Below are 19,827 nucleotides of genomic sequence, written 5' to 3'. Positions count from 1 at the left end.
TTAAGTATGATCTCTGTCTATTCTTGAATTTGTCTGCAGCAACGTTATGAATTACAATGTTTTCCATGTGCATTAATAACAGATGTTTCAAAAGTAATTTATGTATTTCTCTAATTGCAAAATATTCATTGAAATGTATAAGAATTGTATTTGAGTTTCACACTACAAATTTGAAAAAATAAATTGTTATCCCTTTTGAAATTAACAAGAAAGAATTGTATAATGTGTTTGTATAAAATAAATCTTAGAAAAAGTAGTTCCAACAAAAGTATCATTAAGAACAATGTAATGTAACAGTAAATTTGTACACAGAGTAATTTTTCCTTTATAAACTTGAGTACATCAACTTGGAAACCGAAAAAAAAGTTAAAATAAAAAAATACTAATTTCCAGCACTCCTGGAGCGGTATACAGTCTATACAGTAACCCGAATAATTGTCCACTTTTTAACCCGGATAAATATCAACAGAGTCATTTCTATCATATTTTTTATTTATTAAGCACTACTAGAGGTAAGAGGAGCATGCAGGAGCACGCGCACCAATTTCTATTTGTACTGGCTGGCACAAAACTTTTTAGAACTAAACAGTTCGTTACAGAACAGATGACTTTGATGACTCACATTTTACTAATTATTAATCTTCTCGTCCGTAGATTCCGGTCAAAGACCCGCCTAACGAAGACCGTTTTGTTTCACCTTCTCTCTTTCAGTGTCGCGGCGGGCCTCAGCTACCTTCTGTAGCATAATGATGTCGATATCAAAAAATGTATAGTATTGTTGCGATAAATGTAAAATTGATGTCCACAATAAGTGTGATAAGTTTATCCCTACTACTATTGGGGTGTGAGAGGTTTCCCTTGGAACTAGTCAAGCGATTAATGTAACACTTCAGTTGACTACAATGTGACACTAGCCGATAAGATAAATGCTTGTGTCGATGAACTAATGCAAAGATGAACTTTTTTTATTATTGGTCTTTTGTTAATAAAAATGTTATTGTTGTACATTTGTCAGATATTTCTCATTAAAATGAGATCAAACACGATATAATTTAGATTATATTTACTTATATATTAAACGATAAATCCGAAAGAAACTAGTTCTAATAAGTTTTGTGCTGGTAAATGTACTAGATTAAATGAATTCTAGCTATTTAAGAGAAAAGTCAATATGCTACTGAGGTCATTAATATAGTAAATGTTTAATCTTATTTGTTTTCAAAAAAGGAAAGTTTTAGGACGTATTTGTACGTTTGAGAGTACACACGTGTAAACAATTTCATTAATTTTCAACTCCTACTACTTTTTTTTCAAAGACATGAAAATTATTCTGAATTAATTTCAAAATTTTAACCATAAAGTGCTATGCTAGACTAGTAGTTGGCTATCGGACATTTTTCGTGAATCGTGCACGATAACATGCCTCAACTCAATTTTTATAACTCCTCTCGTAGGAAAATTATTAACATGAGATTTAAAAATAAATCATTCATTAAATTTATTATTAATCGTTCACTATAACTATCGTTATTATTATCCTCTGAATAATTTGATATAGCACCAATGCAAAGTTTCTTAAACGTCGAATAAATATCACTAGTTTTCGTTTTATCGATACTTTTGTCAATCTATTTTGCATAATTGATATGATTAAAAACTGTTTTTAGTCAATTGTATAACTTATTAAAGAAACAATATTCGATCAAGATTCGACAAAAAACTGAAAGAATCTGTACACCAACGGAATGTATGAACTTATTTGTATATGTGTGTTCATATAATCTAGTCTTTCTAGAGATTATGTTTGTTAGTTCATAGATGAAGGACGTTCTGCTTGTTCTTATTTTCATCAGAAAAGCTTTGTCAGTCCATTACTCTCGTAAAGATTATAATTCAATATATACAAAATGCACCTATTAATTTCAGATCAGTAGACCGAAGTTTACTGCTAATGTTTTTCTATCTAGCTTAATTATAGTGTAACTGTTTGATTCTCTTCGTCAAAGTTGGACAAATATCCGGGTGTTACTGTATATCTATATATTACTATATTTCTCATGAACTGAACATCATTTAAAGGAATATTAGATTTTCATTTACTACACTTTAATACAAAATGTAATACAGTGTTATCTTCAGAAGTGGCAGTATGAGACTCCAATTGTGGAAGCGATTAAGTTTATGGAGCTTGCTCAATTTCAACGATTCGAGTGTTGACTTTTATGTTTTGCCGACGATGACAAGAAAAGAAAGTGTATGATTGAGTGAACACAAATGAAAAAGAATGAGGGTGAATCAAAAGAAATATAAGAGTTACATACATATAAGTTTTCTTTAATCAAATTTACATTATTTTATGATTGTATATTTTAAGTGCTTCAAGCACGTTTGAAGCACATATTTTCTAAGCATACAAGGGAATATAATTCTTCTAGTAGGTAACTGTAGGTCACATGCAGTGGATAAAAATGACACTGAAGATATTGAAAGTTTGCATTTTTTGATGAAAAAAAACAGTAAAAATTTTATATTAATTTAAAAGAGAGGACTTATTTTATCTATGTACTTCTTAATCGTCCATTTCACAGTACGTTTATGTGCATTATGTATGATGATATTATTATCAATTTAGAATCATCTTAATTATATCATATTTAGTCTCATTTTCATAAGATAAGCCTCATAGATATAAGGAACATTTTTATAAAAGTGAAATCAAACTACACGAATTTAAAAAATTTTGTTCATGAGATTATGTTTAAATGTCAGCAAAGGCTATCTAATCACCAATCTGACTAAACCTTGAGGTTGGCTCCTTCCACCTCTAATTAGAAGCTCCACTCTCCCTGTTGAGTGGAGATAATGACCTGCTAGCTAGTTCTAGAATAGTTATAAACTACCAATTCTGGAGACAACACTGTATTTCAAAGATTACGATTATACTATATACATAATAAATAAGAATTTTGTAATAAATAAAAGATAAGAGAATTAACAAAGAAATTATCAACATCCAAATGAAGGCAGGGAACATAAAGAATGTAAAGAAAGAGAATTAAAAAACAATGTACATTTTAATTTATGCCCAATGAACCAAATCATTTTAGACTTCGGATTTGAATATGTTATTCTCTAACAGATTAAAATTTAAAAAGATCCAAGCACTACTACGTGAGAGTTAACTCTTTGCACTCCTTAATTTTTTTGTTTACTTACCAGTAAATCCTCAATTAATTTACAAAATAGATAAAAAAAGAGTGTTCCAATAAAATGTTGTATTGTAACAGTGCAGAGTGTCTAACAAATATATTTTTCATTTATATTAAGTAGTAAGGTTGCTGTATAATGACGAGTCTAGCTCGACATTCAAGTTGATATAAGAAATGCGATGTCGAGCCACACGTGATATAGGAGTGGTAAGGGTTAATATAACCATTCCATCATGTAATTATATTAAAATTTGTAAATAAATATTTACATTTCATAATTGAAATTTTTTATATAAATCTGCATGATTTAAATGTACACACCTAAAGAGGAAAATGGAATTTTTACTAAATTCTAAATTTATGTTGTGTCAGATAAAACGAAAGTAAGCTTTAACTAATTTCAATAAATTTTCTCCAACTTTTATGTTTTTAATACTACTTTTAGGTAATTTTCACTTGTTTCATTTATCCATTTATCCATTTACTTCCAAAATTACTTGTTCAAATAGTGAAATATTTCATACAAACATAGGTTTATGAATGCTTTCTTTCATAAACCAATACTATCAGAAACTTATTGTTATTCCATATCTGACAATAATTTGTTTACATTCTGCTGTGTTAATGACACACTCAGTTGTGTTTATATATTTGAGAGTTTATTTGAATTCTGAAATCTTTGTACTAATCTACAAGTTTTAATAATTAAAATAGAAACATTGATGGTCATGTATTTATATGGTATTTCTTTCTTTTTATCAATGGCACTAGTAGAATATAGTAATAATGTTTGATCAAACAGTTTATAAATACTGATTACATTTTGTATTGAACAATAAAATATTAAAAAAATAAAAGTATGGAATAAATAAAATTGTTATTTTAAATTAAATATTAACACGTTGAGTGACATGGTGATCACTAGTAACAGGTGCTCCAAATTTACGTTTGTTTCAATAGCTCACAAGAAATGAATCCTAATACTTGTAAACTTCCAAATAATCTTTGTGTCGTTAGTAATACTATAGGATAAGAAGTACACAGATAAATTATCGAATTTTTCTACTTTTTACACTATGGTTTAAACAAATGTCAAGAGTATCTTTAAATATAGAAAACTTACGTGGCAGTCAACGTGTTAATGGGGTAACCATATAAGGTGTCAATTTGAATGAAACTTCATAGGTGAGTAGAAAAATAAAAATATTACATAAAAACATGACAAATTCAGTCATTTGCATAGGTACTTACTAGTTTAAGAAAACATCTTTTTAAACAATTTGATAGCTTAATGTCTATGGTCAATGTAATTTTATAACATGAGTTTAAAACCCATCTTTTTTTGTTGTATACCATGCAAATGTCTGCAGCAAATGTACGCGAAATAATTGTATCAGCTGTAACTAATTCATTGTGATGGATTGACCTTTCAATTCTTCAAATTCTAAACTATATTGATGTAAGGACGAATTTTAGTTCAGAATATATAAGAATTTCATCAAGAACTTGAAGGTGAAAGTACATTAATAAAAATGGCATAAACAATTACTGTAAAATATTTTTCAAAACGTTATGTAAACAATAAGACAGATATATTATATACATTAAATAGATAATATACATTATGAACTATTCGATTGTCACTTCAATGTTTTATTTTATATTCAATATCATTATTATTATTAAATGAATTACTTTGAACTTGTTTGTTTAATATATTATTAAATGAATAAATTTTAAACTGCAACTTTGACTATTTTAATTCATAATACTTGAAAACTGTGCAAAGAAATACACAACTAGTATAAGATTGTCTAACTAAATTAATCAACTGTACAAGTTTTGGGATTGATTTTATAATGTTCTATGTAACGAATATTATTCTGACATCAAAACTCTGCATGAAACAACGATAATCTAAAAAAAAATGTTATTTCATAGCGTATCGTATCGTTTACTTAAAGTAGGATGCTTCGATAATCTTATTTGTTAATGAAAATTAAAATTGAGAAAGTTCGCAGAAAATTAAAGCATTTCGTAAACAAAACTTTTGCCTGAAAATATATGTGAGCTATGTGTGGAAAGAAATGTATATACTAATAATGTAATATATCGTAAGAGAGTACTGAAGTAAAATAAAAAAATTTAACGTTTGTGGAGAACTAACCTCTTCGCGGAGGCGCGTACAGTATTGTGATTGCGCTCTCCGAATTCACGACAAAGCACCAGCCCTTTGATAAGGGTGCTCGCGAATCTGACCCAGGTGCCTACGCTGTTTCGCAGCGGCTGCTGCACCTGTCCCCAACATACAAATGTGTATAATTCATCTGCGTCCACATGTATTAATCATTTTCCAGTCCTCGGCAAGTCACTTAACTACCGCTATAAACAATAATAGCGAATTAAAATTTTGCATAAGGCCGCGATCGAAACATAAGCTAATACATTTGTTTTTTTTTTCACTACATGATGTTTTCAGCGATCTTGGACATTTGTACTGGCGCACTGTTCTTATTTCTGTATGCATCAGAATTAAAGTAATGATTGTAATCACATTAAGTTTATACACTGCAACGATTCGATTAATTATTTCTCGTTTACCAGTTTGCGTTCGATCGTGTCCTTCAGACTTGGAATATTGGGAGTAGTAAGTTTTATACGAAAGAAAGTGAAATGACGGGCTTTATATATATATACATAAATGTTTGTATAGAAATTTGATATAAAAAATGTATTAATGTAAAATTAATACAAAAAATATGCTAATATAAAATTGTTTGATTGTTCATGTTATTATTGTCTAGTATCTTTCTTATATGAATGACACAAAACAAAATGGACGAACAGACAATACCTTTTATAAGGAATACCTAAGCCAGTTATAAAAATTTACAATAAATGTTGAATTATAAATATGTTTAAAAATTTTTGAGGATGATAATTGTTATATTATGCGCTAGTAGCTGTTGCAACGTATTTAGTAATCAACATGTAATATAATAATGTTCACACAAGGATTAAGCAACTGTTAAATTTCCAAATTTCTCTTAAAACTCCAATTTCAATGTATTCTACTTTATTATTGTTTATTTATTGCATTACACGACTTTGAAAATTATAGTGCGATGTGTTGCTGGATTTATCTTGACAGTTGCTTTTATGTATATAATACAAATATATTTGTAACTCTCGATTTAAACAAATATTGCTCGTATTCATGTTTGTAAATTTATTGTAAATTTTGTATAAAAAGAATGAAGTTGTTTCTTCTCCCATTCCGTTCTTACGCCATTGATTCATAAGAAAATAATAATAATAATGTAAACACTCCATATATGATGTCAGATACTTATACGCGTAGGCTATGTAAATTAATACTTATGAAAAATACTATAAGCCATTATTACATAATTTAAATTACAATCAAATTTTATTCCAAGAGTATGTATTGATCATTTTAGTTTTCTTATATTTTGTAAAATATTACTCGAGTGTTTAAAAGATGTGAGCATATTTATTATAGTAAAAATTATATTTTTTTACATAGACTTAGGTATAGAATATTTTTTTAAACAAATTTAAAAATCGTTGAATACTCTATACATACAACAACAAATTAATGATAATTGTATGTTAAATTGCAGAAGGTATACAAGCGTATAATACAATTTTCCTCGTTGGAGGAACCGTTTTCTTATTTAGATGTCTTGTACCTTTGAGGAAAGGTGAATATTCCTGTCCCTTGAACAGTTTTTGTGCTAATCGATTCTTTAATTTTGTGAACATTTTAAGTATTTTTCAAGCCAATTTTAAGAAATTGTTAACGATAGAATTATCAGGATATTTGCGTGTATGCGTGCATAACTAATGGATCTAGAAATTTATTATTATATGTACGTATTGAATTTGTCATCAATTCATTTTATTCATATACGTGCACTATGGCGCATAATTTATTTTATATACATATGTACAGAAGATCACAAAACTCAGAATACAAAGGCAAGGTGATTTGTTGAATAAAAATAAAATGATAATTCAAAAGAAAATTGTTCTGCGTATATCTTAAATTCTAAAAAAACAAGTTTGAAATTCCGATGCTACTTCAATGTTTTGTACATTTATCGTATACCTACATACAAAGAGAATCTACACTTGATCTCCCAAGGATTTTAATCAAATTACAATGAGAAATATCGAGATCAAAGATGACATTCTGTAGAATATATTTCATTTCAATGTGTTTTTTTAAATAAACAATCAAGAATAACGATTTGAAAGTTTGAAAGATTAACTGTCTTGTACAGTAATGTTTCGGGTATTGATAAATTTTGTTGCTCTGTTTCGTGCTCAGGAGTCAAACCCGCCACTATTCGTGTTCTTTCGACTCAAACGGCCATTACTTTCAAAAATATATTATCACACTTATGAAAACAAAATTCGATTGGCCGAGCTTCATCTCATTGTATCCCATTCACTGTCCTCTTTGAGCAGGACTCGTTTGAGTTTGACCAGTTCCGACAAAAAATTCTCTACTGTGTATTAATAAAGCTTTAGACTATTTTTAATTATAGTTTAGTTGAATAATTTCTAAAAAACATTCAACTACGTATAATTAAAATAGTTTGAGGAGATCATGTTTGAATTTCTTTTCATTCGGATAGACCTTCTGAATCCATTACTAATACTTTCATAAAGAGTAGTATACTGTATACACATCACACGCATGCACATACACACTATATAATATATAAATGTATGTATATATGTATTATATATGTATTTAGTTAATGTGATACACATATATTTATTTATTTTAAAGAAAGTCACAATTTCAGGATTCTAAGGTTCAGCCTATTTTTTAGAATGTGTATTAAATTATTATCAAGTGTCATCTGCATATTTATCAAGATAAATTTATGTGAAAAGATTGTAATACTTAGCATACAAGATTGTATGCAATTTAATTATGAAAAAAAATTGAAAAAAACTTGCCCGAAAATTTTTTTTTAAGAAATAGTCAAACTTAAAGACCTCTGTGTTTCAAATTTGATTTGTTTATAAAAAATATATATATTGGAGTGAAATATTCTAGAGATTGTTATCTATGACTGCGATCTATACCTATATTCATTTTTTCAAATTTCTTAAAAATCCCCAAGAATTTGTTATAGACTATTCTTGTTAGAGAATCTTTTTGATCATGAAATATGCATACGCATTACGAATTATCTTTGTTTTTTGTATTGAAATTTATAAACTGTTAAATATAGCACATATTAATATGAAGTAATAATGTGCACTGAAAATATTTAATACAATGAAAATTTTTATACACGGCTTTCAGACTCCCTACCTCTACCTTCAGCAAGTTTCATACATAAAAATTCTTTGCGCTTTATATTAAAATGCAAATTAACAAACAAAATACAATTGCTCTTTATTTATTAATATGATTCAATTCTTATTGCTGAATTGAAAAACAGGCACATTGTTTTATATAATTAAAACTTATCTAACATTATGCATTTATAGAAATAATAAGTATTCGCACTCGGCGTTTTGTATACTTGTCCTTTCACTTCTAGACATTATCATAATACAGAATGATAAAATAATTACAAAAATATAATTAAATAATTATAGATTAATATAAACTAATTTGTATGATTTTCATCATTTTCTACATAATACTTTTCAATACCCTTAACTACTTACATAAATATATTATATAAACGATTATTTTCGTCCTTACAGGATGTTACTTTGTACACCCATTTCTATTATTTACATTAGTGTACAGTACTGATAAGAATTGTCAAAGAAAATAATTATTTGCGATGAAAGAACCTAATTCAAAATTTATTTCATGAGGTAGAACAAACTAACATTCCAAAGGATACTTGCAGTTTATGGCAGAAAATGAAAGACATTATTAATATTCATAAAAGTATTTGAATTGCGGTCTGTATCTCAGTCTATTACTACTCAATATTAGAAAAATGCAGATATTTATGTATATTTAAGCATTAACAAATACGTTAGAATTAATAATTCTTAAAACATCACCTGTCTGGTCCCTAGGTATTCTTTTTATACCTATTGTTTACTTAAGATTAAAACGCTTTCTTTTCGAGACATTTGAAAGGATAAATCTATTTCTGTTTTTAAAGAAGATAGAAATTATGTATATATCATTGATATATTTTTAGAATTGTAATTTACAATATTTTTTCAGAATTTTTATATATTAGTATATTTATAGTCGATCCAACGAGACAAGTCAGCAGATCTAAAGAAATGCACGTGCTCGAGAGGCATGAGTACAATACTTTCGAATTCTCAGATTTCTATCTAAGCATATGGAAATAAGATATTACTTTTATGAACAATAGTTTGTTCATTATGATGTGGAATTGTTCGTGGTCGGTATAAATATACATCGATTTCAGACTCCTTTCGTTGGACCGATTCCAATTAATTTTTCAACCCTTAACTACTATGGTACATCTGTGACACCACTTCTAATTTTTATTCTTCTCTATTTCTTTATTTCCTAGATGGTTTACTGATCAAAATTTTGTTGGCAGATAATGAAAGACAAAGGTTCGCTATACCACCTGAAGCAATCACAAGATTAAAAAACCAATGGAAAATACGAGGAGTAACGTAATTGGGGACAATTGGTTCAGTTCCATCAAACGTGTAAAAGAATTATCTAAAAGAGGTCTTATTTATGTTGGAACTTTGAAAACAAAATTATAAGAGATTCCTGTCCTGTTTTTGTCAAATAAAGTTCGAGAATCGCATTTGTCACTATTTAGTTTTGCAGAAAAAATAACCATTCTTTCATATGTTTTTTGCAAAGCAAAAATCAGTAACTTTAATTTTATTAATGCAACATTCTGTAAGTTAAGGTTCTGATACGAACAAGCCTGAAACTATCATCTATTACAACCTTAGGAAAGATGAAGTAGATAATTTTGATAAAGAATGTTCTACTTGTGCTTCAAGCTTGACTACTTGTGCTAATATTGTTCTAATTTCGTTTGTTAGTGGTATGTATTTCGTAATTTTTTCCTGTTCCTTTTGTATTATGTTTGTATCGTTCGGGAATGTGATGTCTATTTCTTATTATTTATGTTTTCTTTTTATTTTTGTCAAGTAGCGTAATATCTGGTCTATTACATATGACAGTTTTATTTGTATTTTTCGTTTCTTTGAGTATATGTGGTAGTGTACTAATAGTACACGTATGTGTGTTTCTGTTAAAAGTTCTTGTTTGAAACGAAAAAACAAAGTAACCCTACACACAATCTAATGTTCCAATCTGCAATTATATACGATGTTATAAAAATATATGATCTGGTTTGTGAACAATGTTTGATTTTTGTTCGTAACTTATTCTTTTTGTCAAAATTCACAAGATTCTTTAAGAAAAAACAAAAACCAACCTCATAAACTAGTTATAATTAAAATGGCATATAAATGGTGATAATAGATAATTACAAAGAAAAAAAGGTTTTCAATACATTTGCTATTGTTCTATCAAGCTTGGATCTCTTCACTATTAATGTATAAAGTTTTTGTAATTGGATTTTATCTTTATTCAGCACTTATATGTATCTAATAACACAGTTATATAAGTTTTAACGTATATAGTAGTTAAGGGTTAACAGTAATCTTTATAGCAGGGATGACCAACTGCTCTTTTTGCATGCATGGACATTGGAGACTATGGTGGACATTATTTTTTGACCATTAAAATTTTTATGCGCGATCCTCTGAATTTATTCTAATTGATAATAAAGTAATTTTTGCAAAATGAGCAAGATATTACAGCAATATATCTCATATACTACAGTTGTTGTGTTTAATAACTTTTGACGATTAACTATAAAGTAACTTGAAAATTTTACTTATACATATTCAAAATATTTTCCAACAATGTTAACACTCGGCATAATACAATTTTTGCCAGATATATTTTCCGAACTAAAATAAATAAAATGCAATAGTATTAATTACTTTATCTTGAAGAATTTAAAATTGTATAAATATATAGTAGTTCCTCGCTTAAAGATCTAGCACGCAACCATCCTCAGTTACCTTTAACTGAGATGTGGCAGAAAATTTTGTCTCACAACTGATCAAACTCAAACGGGTGCATAAAACACAAACTGCACGAAGAAAGCAGGCAATGAAATGCAATACCGAGAATGACCGAGACAAAGCAAAAGTAAGCGATCGAAACTTCAAAGCAATGCCGAATACGTGATATTCGTGTGTCTACTTACTGCAAATTAAGAATTTTTCTATTTTTCATTGCACTTTTATGTATTTACATAGGAACTCATTTGGAATATTTTTAGTTATATGTTACACGAATTACTCTTGAATTTTTTAAATCGAAATGTTCCGCGAAATATTACAATGTTAGCACAATGATAAAATGTTACTTCGAATTCAAATAATTATGAAACATAAGCAACGTATTTTTAGAAAATAGATTTTAAAGAATTAACTTTGTACAAATAGAATATATTATTGTTAAACCGACCGACCGAATAATGTATGCCACATAACGATGATATTGGCTCACAGATCATATTTCATTTGTTCATTCGGACATAAAATAGAAAATCATTGCTGTTACACGTACGTGATGATTTCTAAGGAACATCGGTGCATCACCCATATGTGACGTGTGACAGTAAACGTGTTAAAGACGAGACCACCGGCGATCTTTAAACGAGACATAGATAACGATATTGTCCAATAAGGAGGTTAAGCTACAACGAGTTATCCGAGTACGTAATAGGTTGTACAATAAGTTTTGTCGTTCGATAAAACTTATTGAGCAACCTAGTACTATACTTTTATCAAAACTTATTGAACAACTTAGTATACTCAGTTGAAAAACCTAGTTACAATATCACCACTAGCGTAGAAGCGATTCTTTCCTAAACGTACAATTAACAGTAGAAGTATAATGATCTTGTTACGTTAGTTTCGAAAGGGCTGTAAAGTCATATACTTGTCAAGTGTGAGTCGCTGAATGAGTTTTTCTCAGCGAAGTAACGATTCGTTGGCTATAAGACCGTGTTTATTGAATCTGGATAAGATTCGTTTCTACTTCTTTGTCCTGTAACTTAGATTTTTCATGTGTGTTTTTTTTTTTTACAGTATTAACTGCCACATCGATACGCGTATTGCACCACTTTGAAGTACAGGCATTCAAGTTGTTAAATGACTACTGATACCACGACTACTGATCGTTTGAGTTGAAAATGTATAAACATTAATGGAAACGATTCCCGATCTCAAGTCCCAGTATAAAAATTCTCTTTAAGTGAGGAATTACTGCAGTTGTGTACATTTTAAAGACCTATTTTACAAATTTCAACGAAAATCTATAAAAAAAAAAAAAAATACATTGAATTATAAAAGCAAACAAATAGAAAACAACATTTTGGATTAAATATTTAATATTGAATCATTATATTACTAACCCTTTCGCTATGGCAGAGTCAACGAAAAAGCGGTATGGTCTTACGGGCCGCTAACAGCAGTGCCACAAACAATAATATTTTATTCCTTCGTTACCTCGAGCGCACTATTATTATTTTCAAACGCTATTTTTAAAATAAAATAGTGTTCGAAATAACGTAATTTCAAAAATGTTCAATATGAAACGATTCTTGCATTATTTGCGCAATGATGCAGTAAATAACTAAAATCGTTTCTACCTACAGATCGTTTCGTGGAGGACAACTATAGTCATCCATCAAGTGGCCTATTAATGGCCTTTTGTGAATTAAATTCGTCAATACGATAGCTGTCTACTGTTTGAAAATATAGTATGTACAAGTGTGAAATCGAAAATGTTGAGGGAAGGAGAGAGAATCTTCGATGTTATTATAGGCATAATGAAAGTAGTACACCTCTGCGTCACTGTAGAGGAAATGTTGAATTGTCAAAAATGATTATAATAAATTGTCTACAATAAAATCTTCAATATTTAGAACATTTAACTTCCACTTAGTTAAAATTAATATTAATCGATTCGAGTTCTAAAATTACAATTATTAATCAAAATTATCTGGTCGTAATATTAAATGAAGCAAATAGTTTCGTAACCATTTTTAATAATGTTATTAAATTTGTGTATTTACATAGAATTTGTAAGTTCAAATTATAATAATGGTAACAATTTAACAATCATACATTAATGAATTATCACATAAATCAAGTTGTTCATGAATCAATCCCTTAAATAACATCGAAAAATTACGATTTTGTACAGTTTGTCTAACAAGAACGTGTCCTACAAAATTTTTATCTGGTAACCGTAATCATGGAAATTCCTATATCTAGGGAAAGTCTCAATTTTTGTTCGTATGGTGAAGATGTTTTCTACACACCCTTGCCCATTCCTGTATTGAAAACAGGTAATATTGAAAAAGAAAGATTTAATTATATCTCGTGAGACCATTCAGAGTACACTTATGCACTCAAAATGTAAAATATCGGAGCACATCGAGAGAAGAATCGTTTAGGCATACCTAAATATTGATCGAAATCAGGACAACATAATTCTTTTAAACAAACCTTTTTTTTTTAATATGACCTACTACTCGTCGATTTTGTTCAACTTCCAAGAACAAACTTCTTCAGAGGACTGTTAAACATTCTGCAAAGGTGCACATTTGAAGTTGTTTCTCGAAGCAAGGATTTGGCTCATTATTTATTTTTACAGATAATTTGGTTGCCTAAAAGATGGTTAAAATTTATCAGAGAACTTTAGTACCATTTGCAAATAAGTGGTTCCAAAGAAAAAATGAAGATTAGATTCTGCAAGGGAATCAATGTTTTGGATTGATCGTTATAGTCACCTGATACGAACCTGATTGGTAATGTTTGGGGATACGTGAAGTTAAAACTTCAAAAAACAAAGTGTGAACTATCAAATAGTACAACAAATACGTTAAGTATGGAGGTGTTCACCTTAACAGTATGCAATCAATTTAGTCGACAGTGTACTCAAAAGATGCAATTTGTTTTAGTATTAAATAAGTAGAGTATGGAAAATTGATTTCATTATAATATAATAAATAGTTTTGCAAATATACCGGATACAATCTTGTTAGACAGACTATACTGTATTAATATTGTTTATTTATCTATAATTTGAAAATATTATTTCGGTACTTCTTTTTTTATAAAGGTAGCATTATTTTCGAATTTTATTAGTAGAACATTAAATATTAAATGATTACAAATATAAAAGTAAAGAAAGGATAAAATATATTATTTTAAAACTTTAACCAATATCTGTTGTCTTTTTCATGAAAGTTTCTAGAAACATAATTATTAAAAAAAGATACTCTTAATATTACATTTACTATGAAGGTACATTTTATTTTTTAATTATCTAAACATTTTATTGACTATAAGTATGATTTCATACGACTTAGTTAAACTTTATAAAGTGATTATAAAGTGATTAGAAAGGAAACATTCTATATAAAGGTCAATTAAAGGTCAATATAAAACAAAACAAGACTAAAAAGTATAAGCATAGAAAGAAGAAAGAAAAACCTAAGAATAGAGCAAGGAGAATGGTGAGCGAGCGAGCACGAGGAAAAAGTTAAGTAGGCAATGGAAGTTCTTGTAACTCTAAGATGAATACATATCAATAAAACATAATAAAACTATAAGATCTAAATTTTTTTCAGATATGAGAATATTTGAAACTATTTGCTTCAGATACATTTGTGAATAAATATTATGTAGAGTATTTTCAAAAGATGTTAACACTTATATAGAAAATCTTTGATGTATGTATACGGATCAGGAGGGTCCTCATTTGTTGATTTTCGATCATTTTTTGTTGCACACCCCGTAAATTGTAACGAATGACACTTGACGAGAGGCTAAGTTTTTAGCTAAATTCTTCTGGAAATATAGCTTTGGTTGCAGCAAAAGTTAATTTTATAATGTTTTAGGCGACAAGTTCAATATCCCACAAAGGAACAAGTGATAGTTTTAGACTCGATCTATGGTTGCAAGATTGTACAATGGCGATAGGTAATCTGGTTCACCCAAACAACGTTCGATACATCTCATGTATTTCCCATGGTCGTGTATGTATATATTTGAGTACAAAGAAGGTAATCACAATTACCTAATCGACCTAATTGGTAATTGACAATCACAAGAAAGTAAATATTGGAATGTATACTTTAGAAATTCCGCTAATATCTAAGTCAGAGCGTATTATTCTATCCAATGTTTGTCCAATCATACCTAGAGCCATTATTGAGGAAGAATTGCTCAAATTAAATATAAAACCGACTTCGTAAATTACAAGCATCAGAATAGGTATAACTGTCCCGAGGTGTTCTCACTTACTCAGCTTCTGTAGCCAAACGCACGTGCAATCGGAAGATATTGAAAAGTTGTTGGATACTCTCCAAATAAATGATCAAAATATAGTATTTTGGATTTATCTGTCGACTGAACAATTAATCTGTTTCCTATGCAAAGAGAAAGACTATATGATTAAACATGGTAAAAATACAGTTTTAATACTTCAAAGATTAATAAAGATAACCAGGATACCTCCAAACAAGACCAAAAGGCTTTGTTTAGTAATAGGTTGTTTAATAAGTTTTGTCGTTCGATAAAATTTATTGAGCAATCTAGTACCATACTGTTCAATATTTGCCACAAGCCTTTCCAAAATAACAAATATAAGTAATAAAGGAGAAGAAAGTGGAATAAGAATAGTTATACAAAAGTCAAAAAGCCAGAAAGAATTCAGAAGCAAAATCTTTTACCATCAGTGACATTATAAAAAAAAAACCACTGCCTGACAGAGAAAATATGTTGAATTCTCAGAAATATCCGCTGAACTTTGAAAATTTTGCAAGTATTACAGTTGATTTTTTACTCATATTACAATTTTTTCAAAACATTCACTCATAAATAAATGTACAAATGCGATTGAAAGATCGGTTAGTAGTATTATGAAAAACTTTACAGATATATAGATCTTGAACTACCTCTAGAAAAAATGAATTAATTCACTTTAATAACAAAAAGAGACATAATGTTTATCCAAAGTTACCATGAAATCGTTCAGATTTAAAAATTTCAACTCAAATATATGTTCCCAATTACGTATCTAATCACGTTGAAATTTGGTAGAGATCAGTTTCTTATCAATTGTCATTCGTTATAATTTACGAGGGTGGGACAAAAAAAAACTCGAAAAAAGTTTTGATTCGATAGCTAACGAGAATCCTAATATAGCATGATCCAACAGTGGAATATCTCACAACGGATTAAAGTTATCAAAAAAATGTTCTGACAGAAGTTGTTTAATATAGAAGCGACCATTATACGGTATAAATAATTTTTTTGGAGATGTGGTGAAAGAGGTATCAAAACCAAGTTAAATTTTTTAAATAATACCCTATATTTTTGTTCTTAATATAGCAGCGTTTATTGAGTGGAATATAATAACCAACCACTTGATATAATTCCAAGCAGTGAAATAAAAGACATAAAATTCATGAAAGTCAGATGAACGTAAGTCGAATTGACGTCACTCGATACAGTTAATCGATATAGTCAAGTAGAGTTCAGTCAGTGATTTATCCTCATCTAACTTCTATAAATTTCTTTTATGTAATCTTTCTGCATGGAATGATATCATGCAGTAGATCATTGTACTTGTTTCAATAAATGTTGCTGCGTCACGAATAAAGGAATACAGGGGACTATTAAAACAAATTAACTAGACTTTGATACCTCTGCAACCATTATATCTACCGGAAAATTATTTATACTACCTAATGTGCCGTTCTATGCCAAACAACTTTTGTAAGAACATACTTTTGATAAGTTTAACCCCCCATGAAATATTCTACCGTTCCCAATTAAACGAATCACCCTCTAATCTTCGTTTCTTTTCTTTGCAGTTAATTAAAATAGTAACGGAGAATATTTATGGAACGAAGAAGAAATATCGCCTTATGAATGTGTTTTAATAAGAAAACTCCTTGTGTAATTGCAATGTTTGTAACAGATCGGTCTATAGTATATTTGATCGATCACTATTCCCTTTGTAATCATTAGCATGCAATAAATGGCCAATCTCAAGGATGAATCACAGTTAAAAAGGTTTTGTATACTTCTTCTTTATTCCAAAGTCAATCTCATTGCTATTTCAATCAATTGCAAATGAAAAGATACAAAAAAAAATACATGTAGAAATTCTCCATGTAAGTGTGAACATTCCTTTGAAGCATCTTGTATAACATGTATATATATTTTTAAATTAGAGTTAAGGTGTATGTAATAACGTACAAATACAATACCTCTCTGTTTCTTTCTCTCATTTAAAATTCTGTTCAGTAAAGGAATCCACACCTTCACGTATAGCAGTGCCCTTACTTTCTCTCTCTCTCTCTTTCTCTCTTTCTCTCTCTCTCCCATCCTTAGAGAAATGAATTCGTGCCTTCACGGATAGCGATACTTTCCTTTCTTTCCTATTTCTTCTCCAACTGCATACTGGATGGGCCTGTTCAATTGTGTCCACCCTTTTTTCAGAATATTACAAGAGATACTCAATATTATCTAGCAGTTGGTTATGTCCTTGTTTTCCTTTTTGTGATAAGTTAAAATTATCATTGTTCCGTGCACCCGCGTCTTATTAAGTTAGACTTTTATGATTATACATTGTCCACGATTACACTTATTACTCAAAGTAAATGTAATGTCACGGTAAACAAATTTAGTGAAAACTGCATACCTATTGAAATCAGAGTTTCGTAGAGTAGTTCAATATGTTTTATTAAATTTGGTTAATAGTGTATCAGTACCAGCTTTGGTACTCGCCGAAGAAGAAAAATATTTACATAACATGCATTTGTACTAAATTACGTATCTAAAAAAACAGGAAGCAGTTGGTTATTTAATCATGATGAGAAAGTTGTAACAAATAGTCGCAGACGTCGAAATGTCAGAACAAGTGAAATTAATCTATATAATACATTTTTATTTTCGTTGGATGACGGTTTGTAGAAGTAAAGACTCGACTTTGGTTGTTAGGACAATGGAGAAGAGGGGAGAGGGTCTTAATCGAAAGATTACGTCTCAAAGATTACAATGGTACTGGTCTGATGTGTCGCAAACTCATTTTATGAGTTTTCGAGATATTAAAAAATTATATTGATACTATTTATTACACTGTATTCGTGACTGTGCAGCAAGCACATCGTCACAGTATTTTAATGAAATTATTGTGTGCACTTTAATTCAGACCTAAGCACCTGTAATATAGGGAACATGCTTATAGGAATACACTACATATTTCTCAATAAAAGAATTCACTGTATTTAAGTTTTACAAAGTTTTTAAAAAAGAAAAATGATTTAGGGATCAATAGGCGAGCTGTTAACATAAATAAGCGACGTGGTAATAAGTAAGCGGCAAACAAGGCGGATACTGTGTCATCTATGCTTGTCTACAGTGTTTGATACGTACGTACACGTATAGCTAGAACGCAATGCAGTAGTACCAATATATATTTGTTAACATGTATCTCGAAAAATTGAGTTTACAGCACATCGAACTGGTACCATTCTAATCTTCGAGACGTAATTTTTCGATTAAGACCAATCTCTTCTTCGATATCCCAATAACTAAAGTTGTGCTCCGTCGTGTATGTAAATTTTTCTTGTGTGACTTGCACTAACCATGTCCATATGATGTGCACACTTCATCCCGTGTTTATAAGCATAAGTAACAAAACGCTCTCATTTCCTTAAGTGTCCTGTCATTCACACTCGCTAGATTTATGTGGAAGTCACGTTCCACATGGCAACAAATGTGAAAACATGAAATGGTAGAGCCGAAGAAGGAGTCCAATGTTGTCCAGTGTCTTTTAGTTACACCACTGTTCAATTTAAGAACTACCGATAGATTCCAGTATATTAAGGTGTTCCTCGTATGTCTTCCAGGAAAATCGATGATCGAAGAAAAAGAGGAACTTTTTAGAATAAAAAAAATCATAACGTGTTTTGAATATATGCTATGGAATTTAAAGTAAATATCTTTGTGAAATCAGTTGGACCCAGTCATTTTGACTGGTTGGTAAATCTAGTGTTAATAAGTACTGTACAGAGTGTTTATTGGCATGTGGGATGCACATAATTCTTTATAAAAATAAGAAAAAAGATTCATATAAACAAATCCCTAATATAACTTTGTTTTTAAGCGACAGTTTATTTTATATTGCAATAATTGTTCAGCTACCTTCAGAGATATTGCTCGAAGTGACCACCATCAACTTCGATACAGACGTGAGTACGTTGCATTATTGATTATTGGATTTGCTCAAATAAGTCGTGTGTTGCACGGATTTGTTAACAGCATTCATTAACATATCGATGTAGTATTTTGATATTATCGTCTAAAGTACTGTAGATTATTAATTTTATATATCTTTATAAATACAACTGGATTTAGAGAGCAATTTGGTCAGGAAATCGGTGATCTAACAAGAAGAGGGCAAGGCCTTCGGATTCCCGATTTTGTTGAAACTTAA

At 29.4% G+C, this 19,827-nt stretch overlaps 1 protein-coding gene across 22 annotated transcripts in view; it reads right to left on the bottom strand.

The window, feature by feature from the left end:
* The window catches only part of How (protein held out wings), a 130,821-nt gene that overhangs the window by 17,044 nt on the left and 93,950 nt on the right, over positions 1–19,827 (bottom strand). For 4 of the 22 annotated variants that reach the window (XM_076316122.1, XM_076316124.1, XM_076316125.1 and 1 more), the window contains exon 7: positions 5,377–5,504. The exons of 16 other annotated variants lie outside the window; for them this stretch is intronic. In XM_076316122.1, the coding sequence (XP_076172237.1) occupies positions 5,422–5,504 (83 nt within the window). In that variant the 3' untranslated portion in view covers positions 5,377–5,421. Of the gene's footprint in view, positions 1–622; positions 737–5,376; positions 5,592–19,827 lie in introns of those variants that run through there. 2 more of the 22 variants (XR_012992681.1, XM_076316127.1) reach the window with 2 other exon arrangements.

The sequence above is a fragment of the Ptiloglossa arizonensis genome, chromosome 7 (assembly GCF_051014685.1).
Source record: "Ptiloglossa arizonensis isolate GNS036 chromosome 7, iyPtiAriz1_principal, whole genome shotgun sequence".
NCBI lineage: Eukaryota > Metazoa > Arthropoda > Insecta > Hymenoptera > Colletidae > Ptiloglossa > Ptiloglossa arizonensis.
Note: the sequence above shows the minus strand (reverse complement) of the source record. Positions and strands in the feature narration are given on the sequence as shown.